At 43.2% G+C, this 15,184-nt stretch overlaps 1 protein-coding gene across 1 annotated transcript in view; it reads left to right on the forward strand.

Moving 5' to 3' along the window:
* The window catches only part of MYBPC2 (myosin binding protein C2), a 93,859-nt gene that overhangs the window by 68,174 nt on the left and 10,501 nt on the right, over nt 1-15,184 (forward strand). Inside the window, exons 22-26 of the mRNA XM_056541695.1 lie at nt 2,757-2,924; nt 3,020-3,108; nt 3,945-4,140; nt 7,381-7,520; nt 8,830-8,989. Of these exons, the coding sequence (XP_056397670.1) occupies nt 2,757-2,924; nt 3,020-3,108; nt 3,945-4,140; nt 7,381-7,520; nt 8,830-8,989 (753 nt within the window). The remainder of the gene's footprint in view (nt 1-2,756; nt 2,925-3,019; nt 3,109-3,944; nt 4,141-7,380; nt 7,521-8,829; nt 8,990-15,184) is intronic.

Raw genomic sequence — 15,184 nt, forward strand, 5'->3', positions numbered from 1 at the left:
CGGAGTTCCTGACGCCTTTCGGAAAAACGCATGTCAATGCGAGTGGCTAGGTTAATAAGTTCATGTAGATTAGCAGGAATTTCTCGTGCGGCCAGAACATCTTTAATGTTGCTGGATAGGCCTTTTTTGAAGGTCGCGCAGAGGGCCTCATTATTCCAGGACAATTCTGAAGCAAGAGTACGGAATTGTACGGCATACTCGCCAACGGAAGAATTACCCTGGACCAGGTTCAACAGGGCAGTCTCAGCAGAAGAGGCTCGGGCAGGTTCCTCAAAGACACTTCGGATTTCCGAGAAGAAGGAGTGTACAGAGGCAGTGACGGGGTCATTGCGGTCCCAGAGCGGTGTGGCCCATGACAGGGCTTTTCCGGACAGAAGGCTGACTACGAAAGCCACCTTAGACCTTTCAGTGGGAAACAGGTCCGACATCATCTCCAGATGCAGGGAACATTGGGAAAGAAAGCCACGGCAAAACTTAGAGTCCCCATCAAATTTATCCGGCAAGGATAAGCGTAACCCAGGAGCGGCCACTCGCTGCGGAGGAGGTGCAGGAGCTGGCGGAGGAGATGACTGCTGAAGCTGTGGTAGTAACTGTTGTAGCATAACGGTCAGTTGAGACAGCTGTTGGCCTTGTTGCGCTATCTGTTGTGACTGCTGGGCGACCACCGTGGTGAGGTCAGCGACAACTGGCAGAGGAACTTCAGCGGGATCCATGGCCGGATCTACTGTCACGATGCCGGCTGGCAGGTAGTGGATCCTCTGTGCCAGAGAGGGATTGGCGTGGACCGTGCTAGTGGACCGGTTCTAAGCCACTACTGGTTTTCACCAGAGCCCGCCGCAAAGCGGGATGGTCTTGCTGCGGCGGTAGTGACCAGGTCGTATCCACTAGCAACGGCTCACCTCTCTGGCTGCTGAAGATAGGCGCGGTACAAGGGAGTAGGCAAAAGCAAGGTCGGACGTAGCAGAAGGTCGGGGCAGGCAGCAAGGATCGTAGTCAGGGGCAACGGCAGAAGGTCTGGAAACACAGGCAAGGAACACACAAGGAACGCTTTCACTGGCACTAAGGCAACAAGATCCGGCGAGGGAGTGAAGGGGAAGTGAGGTGATATAGGGAAGTGCACAGGTGTAAACACTAATTGGAACCACTGCGCCAATCAGCGGCGCAGTGGCCCTTTAAATCGCAGAGACCCGGCGCGCGCGCGCCCTAGGGAGCGGGGCCGCGCGCGCCGGGACAGAACAGACGGAGAGCGAGTCAGGTAGGGGAGCCGGGGTGCGCATCGCGAGCGGGCGCTACCCGCATCGCGAATCGCATCCCGGCTGGCAGCGGAATCGCAGCGCCCCGGGTCAGAGGACGTGACCGGAGCGCTGCCGCGGGGAGAGTGAAGCGAGCGCTCCGGGGAGGAGCGGGGACCCGGAGCGCTCGGCGTAACAGTAACTAGGCCCTTAGGACTATAAAAGGGACAAAATGGTACACCACGTATATGTACGTACATGGTATGCACTTATGAGGGAAGTACAATACGCTCCACTACACTTAAAACAGTATTTGTCTACAACACCAGCCTTTCACAGTAACTAGGCCCTTAAGAATTAAACAGGAACAAAATGGAACATCACCTATGTACGCACATGTTACACTTAATAGAGGACAATACGCTCTGCTATGCAACCTGTATTAGGCACTAATAGCAGGTGATTATGGCTTTTAGTGCTCTGCTCACCCTAACTGGGTGGCTACTATTAGCTTTTCAGTTGTTGTACACACCAGTGCTGCAGCACACAGTCACTGTGTACTACACCTAAAATTGCACTTTCTCTCTCAATCTCTCTCTCTCTTCCCTATCAGTGCTTTTAGGCTGATCTGGGCTTGAGTTGAATCGCTGCTGTAAAAATGTTTTTCTGTGAAACACAGACTGCTCTCTGTTCCTCTCTATCTTTCTCTGCAATAGAACGCTGTAATGGCTGGCTGCAAGATGGCTGCCGATTATATAGGGCTGTGACATCACAGGGTTGGCTGGCTGCTGATAGGCTGCATGCTGCATGTGATTCAGGGTCATCCCTCCTACCGTGTTCCCGCCTTCCCAGTGTTCCTTTCCCCATGTCCTGACATGTGGAGCTGCCATCTTAGATGCCCTGGAGCCTGGACTGCAATAAATGGAGCCTAATGAAGAAATTTGTGCGATCGAATTGCGGCGATATTTGGATTAGTTGCAAAGTAAATTTTTCCTGAAATTCGTAATGAATTCGAAATTGTCAGATTCAATTCGCTCATCCCTAATCATAGTGTCAAAGCTCGGGCCCTCCAGAGAATGTTCTGGTACTTCTGGAACATAATTTGCCACCCAAGTGCAACCACTTATTCTGAAAAAAAATAAAATAATTTATAACAATAATCAATATATCTTACTGTTTATTGCAAGTTAGCTTTGTGGATAACTAATTTTTGAGTGATTGTTAATGTTTAGTTTAATTGATACATTGACGACCAAAATTACTATGGTACTATGACTCTTTGAATTAACTAGTACTCCATGATACATTTAGATAAATGACAGGTCATAGAACTGAGTTACCATTACATGCAACCACAATATTAACCAAGGGAAAGGTCCCCCATAGAAAAGAAAAAAAAATGAGGTTGTGGTGACATGTGATATGGCAATGACCAGCCCCCAAGTAAAGGTCATCATGGACATCTAGTCTAAGAGTGATTATGTAATTATCATATTATAAACTCTTTATTTATTTAATTTACAGATACAGAATGGACCCCGGCTAACACTGAACTGGTAGAAAGATGTGGATACACAGTAAGGGATCTTCCTACGGGAGAGAAAATTGAATTCCGAGTTATTGCTGTAAATATTGCAGGACAAAGTGAACCAACATCCCTTGCTCAACCTGTCACTATCCGGGAGATTGTGCGTAAGTGACAAGAAATGATCATAGACCCCTTTGTATGAATGATGCACCCATGTTTGTATGTATTTTAATCTTACTTCATTATTTTTATTTTACAGAACAACCAAAGATTCGTTTGCCTAGACACCTCAGGCAAACCTATATTAGAAGAGTTGGAGAGCAAGTCAATCTGGTCATCCCCTTTCAGGTAAATTGTTTCTCTAGTTACATACAAAAATAAAAGTTTGTAAATAAATCAGTAGGACATGTGAATGCAGGAAACTTTTAGTTCTAGACAGAGAGAACGTGGGAGGAGGGGATGCAGCTGCAGCAGAATCCCATCTTCAGTGTCTTTATGAGACTCATGCTGTGAGAGGGGATTGGGGAGAAGAGAGATGTGGGATTTTTGCTGTTAAGAGGGGAAGTCAGAGAGAACATTTTGTAGTTATATCACTGGAAAAAGGAACCTTCCCTCTTAGCACAATTTGGAGAGAAAATGAATCCACAATTCGCAATTTAGATACAACATTTCTGGATGTATTTTATCTAATGCATCTCAAGCTTAGGCTTATTGTAAATTTTATATTTGTATAGATAGTTAAATGGGCTCTGTTATTTTCAAATACTTTTTATATAATGTAGATACTAACACTCTATGTGTATTTGTAATATATTTTGGTTCAAAAATGTGTATATTTTTGGGTAAGAAAATGCTCTATATTTTTTTTATAGCTAGGGGTCCCTCCACTGTTCAGAACACTGTCTTTTCCCTGCAGCTATTACCTACTGTTTCTTTGATGAGACAAAATACATTATGTGTCAGGGCGGGACAAGCAGGGCTCTGTGTGAGGAGTGAGGGAGGAAGTTTCCACATAAGATGTGAGGGCAATCAAGGAAATACCCCCTCCTCTTCAGTGAACTGAATGCAATGTGGGCAAAAAAAACAAGAGAATGAGAAGCCATAGAAAGGTGAAAAACTAAATTTTAAGCAGACATTTGTAACATTCGATTATCTAAATTTTTCTTGTCCTGAAAAAACAATAGGGAAAACCAAGACCAAAGGTGACATGGAACAAAGAGGGAAAACCTCTGGATACCAAGCAAGTTAATGTCAGAACTACTGATGTCGACACCATTATTTTTATAAGATCAGCCGAAAGGGGACACTCTGGAAAATATGGTCTAAGTGTACAGATAGAAAACATGGAGGATAAAGCAGACATCAACATTCGAATTGTGGGTAGGTTCTGCAGATTAAAGACAAATTGTGAATATTCATATGTCATGTTTAATTCCACGCACTCCAACATGTCCTCTTGGGGATAACCAGGCGCTGCCTCGTAAATAAAATATCCAGAACCTTATTCAGATAAAAGGATGTAAAAACAAGGTTTTATTGCTCCGTATAACGCGTTTCAAAGCCAGCCCAGTTTCTAGCTGAGGAACCTGAGGAAGAAGTCGGACTGGCTTTGAAATGCGTTGTATGGAGCAATAAAATCTTGTTTTTTGTTTTGTCACACATTTTTCGTACTGTAAAATCACGTCTGTCCGGGCATGCTGGGGGTTCTAGTCTTGTAACAATTGGAGGTCCACAGCTTGGACCTGCTTTCATGTACAGTGCATGTCTGTGAAAATGAGGTTTGCTGACACTTACTGTACTGACAGGTTTGCTGACATGTACTGCAAGTGCAGGGATCTCCATATAACAAAGTGTGACAAAACATGACCTAAGATCAGAGCTGTCAGTCCCTCTGCAGCCTCAACCACCTTGAGCTGCTTAGCAATGCAAACTATGGGGACAACACAGCACTGGCCTGTACAGATGACATATATTATTGAAATGTGCATCAATCTTTGTATGTAACACTTTGCATGTTTGTCACACTCTTGGAGAACCCTATTAACCCTACCAATATTAATTATACAGTCTGACAGTCCCAGACCCACCTAAATTTCAAGTTCATGTGAGGGGAATATCTATACAGATCAGGTTCCTTTATATCACCTATATTTATCCCATCCTGCTGGACAATATCCAGTGCTGCCTGCAGATCCAATACAAGCTACAGAATGTGAGAGAAGGTTTATTTTAATCCCTCCTAATTCAGAGCCGAACGTGTGAATATACCAGTCCTGAATTGGTCAGGAAGGCGCTTCTGGTCTTCTGGGAACTGGGCAAAGCTCCCTGAGATATGTTATTGCACTGCCCGCTGGTTTCATCATCTGCCTAGTAAGATATTGACAGTCTCGTACACCGGGTTATCATTTCATCACCTGTCAAGGGGTTTTATATCCGTATGGTGTCCATGTTGATGTTACAGTAATTAATTTTTTTGCTAATTTTTCCACTAATACAGATATAGTTCCTGAGTAAAATGATGCATGTATATATTTATAGAACATATGCAATAGATGTCATTTGGCCTATATTGCCCTATTGTTATGGAAAAATAATGCCATTATCCCTTTCTTATGAGCCTGAATGAGGAACAGCTCCATCTGTTATATGACAGTCATGCATATTAATGACCAATAGACAGTACTACCTGAATCTTCACTGCAGAGTTGCTGGCTGGCCTTAGTCTTCCCCCACAAAGTCATCTGCAAATTAAATGAGGTGTCATAAAGAAAACAACTCCTTAAAGGTGTAGTCCAGTGCTGAAAAACTTATCCCCTATCCTATCCCGACCGCTGGGCCCCCCCGCAATCTCCTGTACGGGACCCGGCTCGCTGGCCAGATAGCGGGTGTCGACCACCGCACAAAGACGCTGCTGAGACGCCCCCTCAATACATCGCTATGGCAGAGCCGGAGATTGCCGATGGCAGCACTCCGGCTCTGCCATAGAGTTGTATTGACTTGTGTATTGACTCGTGTGGTGGTCAACACGCCCCCTTCCTGGCTTTGGTGGGGCCCCGTACAGGAGATTGTAGGGGGCCCCAGCGGTTGAACCCCCCCCCACAATCTGAAACTTATCCCCTATCTTTAGGATAGGGGATAAGTTTTTCAGCACTGGATATCTCCATTAAATTTGGGACATTCAATCAGGCATCAACTTCAACTAAGTCACCCCCTTTTCTTTACACTTTTCATTACTGTTGTGGTGTCTGAAACATATGCTTAAAAGGGGTTCTTTGCCCCTAGACATCATTTGCCCTATCCAAAGGATAGGGGATAAGATGTCTGATGCGGGGCAGAGGCTCGTGGCGCCACAGTCACACCCCCCTCAATACAAGTCTATGGGAGGGGGCATAGCCATGATGTCATGAATGGGGTGTGGCCATGACATCATGAGCTCCCGATGCTCTAGAATGCCGGATGCAGCAGGGAGATCCAGCAGCGGGACCCCCGTGATCGGACATCTTATCCAGGGGTGGAGTACCCCTTTAACTTGTCCCACACCATGTATTCCACCCCATTTGGCTTAAATTGCAACAGAATTGTGCCACTTTTTGCATAATAAACCTCTTTACTCTTGACGTTCTAACAATTGTTAGGATCGCTGTGTGCTGTCCGTGTATATATATAGTCTGTCAAGATTAAACGGGTACTCCGGTGCTTACACATCTTATCCCCTATTCAAAGGATAGGGGATAAGATGCCTGGTCGCGGGAGTCCCGCAGCTGGGGACGCCCGCGATCATGCACGCGGCACCCTGTTAATAATCAGTCCCCAGAGCGTGTTCGCTCCGGGTCTGATTAAGGTCGACCGCAGGGTCGGCTGCGCGTGACATCACGCCCCCGCCCCCGTGTGATGTCACGCTCCGCCCCTTAATGCAAGCCTACGGGAAGGGGAGTGATAGCTATCACGCCCCCTCCCATAGGCTTGCATTGAGGGGCGGAGTGTGACGTCACACAGGGGCGGGGGCGGGACTTCACACACCGCCGGCCCTGCAGTTGACCATAATCAGACCCGGAGCGAACACGCTCCGGGGTCTGATTACTAAAGGGGTGCCGTGTGCATGATCGCGGGCATCCCCAGCTGTGGGACACCCGCGATCAAGTGGATAGGGGATAAGATGTGTAAGCACCGGAGAACCGCTTTAAGTGCAACTGACACTGATGTACTGTAAGGCCCCTTGTAGATAGGCCAACAGGTTGCACATAGCAAAGACCAATCTTGGTGATTGGCGCTCTTTTCGCGTGCCTTCCCCAGGCTCGATCAATTATGCAGCCAGGTCACATGAACGATTGTAGAGTCCTTTATTTGATCATCATTGGTCACACATCACCTCATTAAACAAGGTGATATGCGGCCAATAACAAATGTTTTATTGGCCGAACATATGTGATCAGCTGACAAATTAACATTTTATCATTCGATCGTTGCCACTTTTACCCAGGCAGGAATGAGTGTTCCTACAAATGCTCATTGTCATTATAATTGACAGGGGGAATTAAAAGGGGGAATCTGAATTTTTAAGAAATTATTTTTGAAGAGATCAAGATATTACATGGTTAAAATGTTTGATTCTGTTCCTAGAAAAACCCGGTCCTCCCCAAGCAGTAACCGTCAAAGAGGTTTGGGGATTCAATGCCTTATTGGAGTGGTTACCTCCAAAAGACAATGGGAATTCAGAAATCACAGGCTATACAATACAGAAAGCGGACAAGAAGACAATGGTAAATATGAATGCTCTATTGTTGGTTTATACTGTTTATATTTATTTTCATATTATTTGAGAGAACAAAAGGGTTTTCCTTTTCTCATGTATTACACCTCATGTTTCTATTGAATGTCAATGAAAGACCTAAAAACACCGGGTCGGATTTATCAAAGTCTGTGAGAGAAAAATTGGAGAGATTTTTTCATAACAACCAATCATAGCTCAGCTTTCCTATCATTACAAGCTCTCGTAAAGTGAAAGCTGAGCTGTGATTGGTTGTTGTGGAAAAATCTCTCTAGTTTTCCTTTCTCATAGTTTGATAAATCTGGGCCACTATGATTTTCTTAGGAAGGTTTCCATTCACTTAGTGTGTATTTACTAGCCACATCTGCTGGGGGTTTGTTCCAACCATCTATTACTCTTTCAGTGAAAGAATATTTTCTCATGTTACTTCAACATTTTTTTTTTATATTTTAAATGATTAACTTTTTTTTTTTTAAGTACATTATTATGAGGGGACCATGTTACTAGAGCTGTTTTAACAGCATTTGGATATATTGGAAAGTGATCTGTACATAACAGGATGTGTCACCTTATTAAAAGGCTTATTAGTTAGAATGAAAATGATTAGATTCCATATAGTAAAATGGCAAAATAAAAAATAAAATCATTACCAAAAAAAAAAAAAAAAATATATATATATATATATATATATATATATATATATATATACAGTATATATCTTTAAAGGGGAATTACGGCTGTATACATTTTATCCCCTATCCAAAGGATTGGGGATAAGATGTATGATCGCAGGGGTCCCGCCGTTGGGGACCCCCACGATCTCGGTGCGGCCACCTGCATTCTGTGCCAGGTGCTGCCTCCGAGACGGGGACATGATGTCACGGCCATGCTCCCTCGTGACGTCACCCCACACCCCTCCATTCATGTCTACGGGAGACGGTGTGACGTATAAAGCTGGAATACCTATTTATCATAGAGTTACTGCCGCCGTGCCTAGCTGATCACAGGAAGACAACTATTTAACACACTCAAAGTCCCACTGCCACAATCAGACCCCTTGTAATTGTGATCACATGCCTGTAAAAAAAAATTTGGGGGGCAGGCCTCACTATGGAAATATGCTTTATTTCAAATGTATAGTACTTTAATAATCTGATTTCCTAATCTGAAATGTGTGCACATGGTCTTGGTTGAATTTATGCAGATACATGACCTTGTTTATAATTCTGTTCTAATCTTTTCTTCTGGTAGCCTTTTTCTTTCCTGACAAATTACCAGCATTTTTTTTTTTTTTCTTACAGGAATGGTTTACTGTATTTGAACATAACCGAAAAACCCAATGTACCATTTCAGACCTTGTCATGGGTAATGTATACTATTTCAGAGTGTTCAGTGAGAACATATGTGGCCTAAGCGAGAACCCGTGTGTTTCCAAGAACACTGCAGTCATCCAGAAAACAGGTAAAAGCACAGTCATCTATTCGATCATTTGAATGGTTTATCGTGGTCTGACAGGTGTTTTCCCCATTTTTTATGTCGTTTTTGATGCCAAAGTAATCAATTTGATAACAGGAAAATTTGCAGTCTCTTGTTCTCCATTTATGATCTATTCATTGGTTTGGCTTCAACAATTGCATTAAAATAACTGAGCATGGGAAAACAGTGTTCACAAGCCCTGGTGATTATGTTACATCTGGGCTGCTACAGGACCCCATTACTGCCCCCCAGAGGGTATTACTGAATAATTTTCTGTACATCTTGTTTTGAACAGCAGTGTACATATTCATACATACTGTATCATTAGCAGCATTCATTTCCAAACTTCAGAATTTGAGTTACAATAAACGGCAAATTATATATATATATATATATATATATATATATATATATATATATATATATATATATATTAAGCCTTATCATGTGTTGACACTTCCCGTTCTGCACAGATAGGGGGGTATTTATCAATTTTGCCTGTTGACAGTTTCTTTTTAGCCTTTTTTTTTCACTTTGGTTTTCGTGGACATGCACCAAATTTATCATTTGGTGCAAGTTGTTAGTAATTTTGGCGCAAATGTTGAAATCAGCTGTTCACAGCGCCTTTTACACAGAACTTACCACCACAGAGGACAGTGTATTTTACCCTTTAGAGTAGCCATTTCGGAGTCCCTCCTGCAGTATATCAGCAAGCGATATGAGTTATTTTCTTTTGTGGGGTTTATAGCCACCATGTGAAATGGATTTTATTTTCAACTTGAGTAGTTTTTTTTTTTTTTTTGTTACTTTAGTGCAGTGGTCTTCAACCTGCGGACCTCCAGACGTTGCAAAACTACAATTCCCAGCATGCCCGGACAGCCGTTGGCTGTCCGGGCATGCTGGGAGTTGTAGTTTCGCAACATCTGGAGGTCCGCAGGTTGGAGACCACTGCTTTAGTGCTTACCTTTCCTGAACCTGTGCGGCCATGTCCAATGCTGGCTCAACTATGTCGCAGGATAGTATTGAGCAGTCTCGGAGGCGTCGCTGCTTTCACAAAAAAATGTTTTTATGTATTTTGACGCCTTTACATTTTCTGACATTGCTAAGTGTGTTTTCCATGTGCAAAATTTCTTGGCGGTGATTTGCGCCAAAAAAACGAAAGGTGCAAAATTGCGCCAAAGATCGCTTGGCGCAAATGAGGAATTACTGACTAAAGTTAAAATCACACACAGGACCGTGTGATTTTGATAAAGTTGTAAAAATGACAGTGGAGAAAATGCGCCAAACTTTGGCGCAAAAAGACACTGCGCCAAAGCATTGCGCCAAAGTTACATAAAAAAAACACATAAATCCTTTGATAAATACCCCCCATCATTTTTTGCAGTCCTCTTATCATGATCACAGGCAGGATTACAATGAAATGTAACAATTCTATTATAAAGTTGAAGTCAGATAACACAGGATCCTCCACCAATGATAGGTGATGGGCAAGCTCCCCTTTCCCTGCACATGAGCTCTGAACAGCAGAACATGTAAATAGACTGTCCCCATAATCCTCTATTGAAAAAATTTGAAAAAAAGAGAGAAAGAGATCAAAACCAAGATAGATAAATATATATAATTCACTTTTCTCTTTATAACTGTGCTGCGTTCTTTCTGATGTGGATTTGGAGAAGTGCTTGAGCTCTAGCTTATCTGATGTCACCCCCTGGTGGTCTCGGCTACTCACAGCAGTCTAACACATTAGCTGCAGCAGAGTCAGTCAATGCTCCTTCTTTCTCCCATGTCTTTATTTAATAAATCCCAGACATATATGTTAGTGACAGAGAAGGTTTCTGAATGTTTACTTACAGCCTGCAGCCATGGAAAGGGGAACAGTATTCACAGGTACTGCTAATATTTCCAAGAAAATGTTATGCACCTTAAAGGGGTACTCCGGTGAAAACGTTTTTTCTTTTAAATCAACTGGTGCCAGAAAGTTAAACATATTTGTAAATTACTTCTATTAAAAAAATCTTAATCCTTCCAGTACTTATTAGCTGCTGAATACTACAGAGGAAATTCCTTTCTTTTTGGAACACTGATGGCATCACAAGCACAGTGCTCTCTGCTGACATCTCTGTCCATTTTAGCAACCGTGCATAGCAGACATATGCTAAAATCAGCATGGTGGCTTAGTGGTTAGCACTGCTGCCTTGGGTACAAATCCCACTAAGGACAACAATAAATAAATAAAGACTTATTATTATAATAACATCAGCAGAGAGCACTGTGCTCTTTATGTCATCAGAGAGCATTCCAAAAAGAAATGAATTTCCTCTGTAGTATTCAGTAGTTAGTAAGTACAGGAAGGATTAAGATTTTTTCATAGAAGTAATGTAAAAATCTGTTTAACTTTCCGGAGCCAGTTGATTTAAAAGAAAAAAGGTTTTCACCAGAGTACCCCTTTAAGAGTAGGGTCACACTATTTTTCTACATATTTTGCAGGAATATTTGCTGCTGCGTATTTTCTTACACATTAAAGTCAATTGGTATCAAAATCAACTGCAGAAAATATGCAGCAAAATAGTGTGACCCTACCCTAGTAGCTGTGGCTCTGGGCACTGTAATATATCCAATGATAACACATGGTTAACACATAGTTGCTAAGATCCAGTATTGTAGAGTGATGTTGGTGAAACACTAAATAGAATTTGTAAACACATTAGAAGTTACATTCCAGTTACATTGGGATGTGAGTGCTGAGTCCCCCACATTCGCAGCATGCATGCATGGCTGGGTATTGTTTAGAGAATGGTGTGAGTGGTTTATGGATTTATAGAAAGATTATAGCCTCTCTCATCACTCCCAAAAGGCTATAGCAACCAAGCAAGCATGATCGCCCTGAATGACCAGACTGCACATGTTCTACTATAGTATGACAGAGTAGGACATATCTAATAGCAACAGGTAGATACAAAGTGATTGCATTAAAGGGGTTATCCAGGAAAAAAATATATATATTTATATATCAACTGGCTCCAGAAAGTTAAACAGATTTGTAAATTACTTCTATTAAAAAATCTTAATCCTTTCAGTACTTATGAGTTTCTGAAGTTAAGGTTGTTCTTTTCTGTCTAATTTCTCTCTGATGACACGTGTCTCGGGAACCGCCCAGTTTAGAAGAGGTTTGCTATGGGGATTTGCTTCTAAACTGGGCGGTTCCCAAGACACGTGTCATCAGAAAAGAACAACCTTAACTTCAGAAGCTCATAAGTACTGAAAGGATTAAGATTTTTTAATAGAAGTAATTTACAAATCTGTTTAACTTTCTGGAGCCAGTTGAGATATATAGATATATAAAGTTTTTTTTCCTGGATAACCCCTTTAAGTCATTTGTGGGGTGATTTAACTTTATTTGACTAACCTAAGGGGTACTCTGGTGGAAAACTTTTTTTTTTTTTAATGAACTGGTGCCAGAAAGTTAAACAGATTTGTAAATTACTTCTATTTAAAAATCTTAATCCTTTCAGTACTTATTAGCAGCTGTATACTACAGAGGAAATTCTTTTCTTTTTGAATTTCTTTGTTGTCTTGTCAACAGTGCTCTCTGCTGACACCTCTGTCCATGTCAGGAACTGTCCAGAGCAGCATATAATTGCTATGGAGATTTTCTCCTGCTCTGGGCAGTTCCTGATACAGGCATCAGGTGTCAGCAGAGAGCACTATGGGCAAGACCAAAAAATAAATTCAAAAAGAAAATAATTTCTCTGCAGCATACAGCTGCTAAGAAATACTGGAAGGGTAAAGATTTTTAATAGAAATAATTAGCAAATCTGTTTAACTTTCTCGCACCAGTTCATTTAAAAAAAAAAAGTTCTCCACTGGAGTACCCCTTTAAATGGGCACTGTCAGATTCAAAAACTTTTTATGTTTCAGATTCAAAAACTTTTTATATGTTGTACATCTTGGCAAAATATTAACCTTAGAAAGGTCAATGTTTTGCCAAGATGGACAACATTTTCATAAGAAAATGTTTCATAAGCAAATGTTTCATACGCAAATGTTATTTCCTTTTTAAAGAAATCCTGGCATATACAATGATGGCTTTATCATAGCTGAAGCACAGTCATGGACAAAGTCCAATAAGTGAGGGTGGGTTAGCACTCCTCTGTGCTCTCTCCTGTCTGATAGTACTCCTCTGTGCTCTCTCCTGTCTGATAGAACTCCTTTGTCATCTCTCCTGTCTGATAGGCATCCTCTGTGCTCTCTCCTGTCTGATAGGACTCCTCTGGGCTCTCTCCTGTCTGATAGTACTCCTCTGTGCTCTCCTGTCTGATAGTACCCCTCTGTGCTCTCTCCTGTCTGCTAGGACTTCATCTGGGCTCTCTCCTGTTTGATAGGACTCCTCTGTGCTCTCTCCTGTCTGATAGCACTCCTCTGTGCTCTCTTCTGTCTGATTGTACTCCTCTGTGCTCTCTCCTGTCTGATAGTACTCTTCTGTGTTCTCTCCTTTCTGATAGCACCCCTCTGTGCTCTCTCCTGTATGATAGTACTCCTCTGTGCTCATTTCTGTCTGATAGTACTCCTCTGTGCTCTCTCCTGTCTGATAGCACTCCTCTGTGCTCTCTCCTGTCTGACAGTACTCCTCTGTGATCACTCCTGTCTGACAGCACTCCTCTGTGCTCTCCCCTGTCTGACAGCACTCCTCTGAGTTCTCTCCTGTCTGATAGGACTCCTCTGTGCTCTCTTCTGTCTGATTGTACTCCTCTGTGCTCTCTCCTGTCTGATAGTACTCCTCTGAGATGTCTCCTGTCTGATAGCCCTCCTCTATGCTCTCTCCTGTCTGATAGTACTCCTCTGTGCTCTCTCCTGTCTGATAGCACTCCTCTGTGCTCTCTCTCCTGTCTGATTGTACTCCTCTGTGCTCTCTCCTGTCTGATGGCACTCCTCTGTGCTCTCTCCTGTCTGATAGCACTCCTCTGTGCTCTCTCCTGTCTGATAGCACTCCTCTGTGCTCTCTCCTGTCTGATAGGACTCCTCTGTGCTCTCTCCTGTCTGATAGCACTTATCTGTGCTTTCTCCTGTCTGATAGTACTCCTCTGTGCTCTCTTCTGTCTGATAGCACTCCTCTGAGCTCTCTCTTGTCTGATAGTACTTCTCTGTTCTCTGTCCTGTCTGATAGTACTCCTCTGTGCTCTCTCCTGTCTGATAGGACTCCTCTGTGCTCTCTCCTGTCTGATAGCACTCCTCTGAGCTCTCTCCTGTCTGATAGCTCTCCTCTGTGCTCTCTTCTGTCTGATAGTACTCCTCTGTGCTCTCTCCGGTCTGATAGGACTCCTCTGTGCTCTCTCCTGTCTGATAGTACTCCTCTGTGCTCTCTCTAGTCTGATAGTACTCCTCTATCCTCTCTCCTGTTTGATACTACTCCTCTGTGCTCTCTCCTGTCTGATGGCACTCCTCTGTTCTCTGTCCTGTCTGATAGTACTCCTCTGTGCTCTCTCCTGTCTGATAGGACTCCTCTGTGCTCTCTCCTGTCTGATAGCACTCCTCTGAGCTCTCTCCTGTCTGATAGCTCTCCTCTGTGCTCTCTTCTGTCTGATAGGCATCCTCTGTGCTCTCTCCTCTCTGATAGGACTCCTCTGGGCTCTCTCCTGTCTGATAGTACTCCTCTGTGCTCTCTTGTCTGATAGTACTCCTCTGTGCTCTCTCCTGTCTGCTAGAACTTCATCTGGGCTCTCTCCTGTTTGATAGGACTCCTCTGTGCTCTCTCCTGTCTGATAGCACTCCTCTGTGCTCTCTTCTGTCTGATTGTACTCCTCTGTGCTCTCTCCTGTCTGATAGTACTCCTCTGTGTTCTCTCCTTTCTGATAGCACCCCTCTGTGCTCTCTCCTGTATGATAGTACTCCTCTGTGCTCATTCCTGTCTGATAGTACTCCTCTGTGCTCTCTCCTGTCTGATAGCACTCCTCTGTGCTCTCTCCTGTCTGACAGTACTCCTCTGTGATCACTCCTGTCTGACAGCACTCCTCTGTGCTCTCTCCTGTCTGACAGCACTCCTCTGAGTTCTCTCCTGTCTGATAGGACTCCTCTGTGCTCTCTTCTGTCTGATTGTACTCCTCTGTGCTCTCTCCTGTCTGATAGTACTCCTCTGAGATGTCTCCTGTCTGATAGCCCTCCTCTATGCTCTCTCCTGTCTGA

The sequence above is a fragment of the Hyla sarda genome, chromosome 10 (assembly GCF_029499605.1).
Source record: "Hyla sarda isolate aHylSar1 chromosome 10, aHylSar1.hap1, whole genome shotgun sequence".
NCBI lineage: Eukaryota > Metazoa > Chordata > Amphibia > Anura > Hylidae > Hyla > Hyla sarda.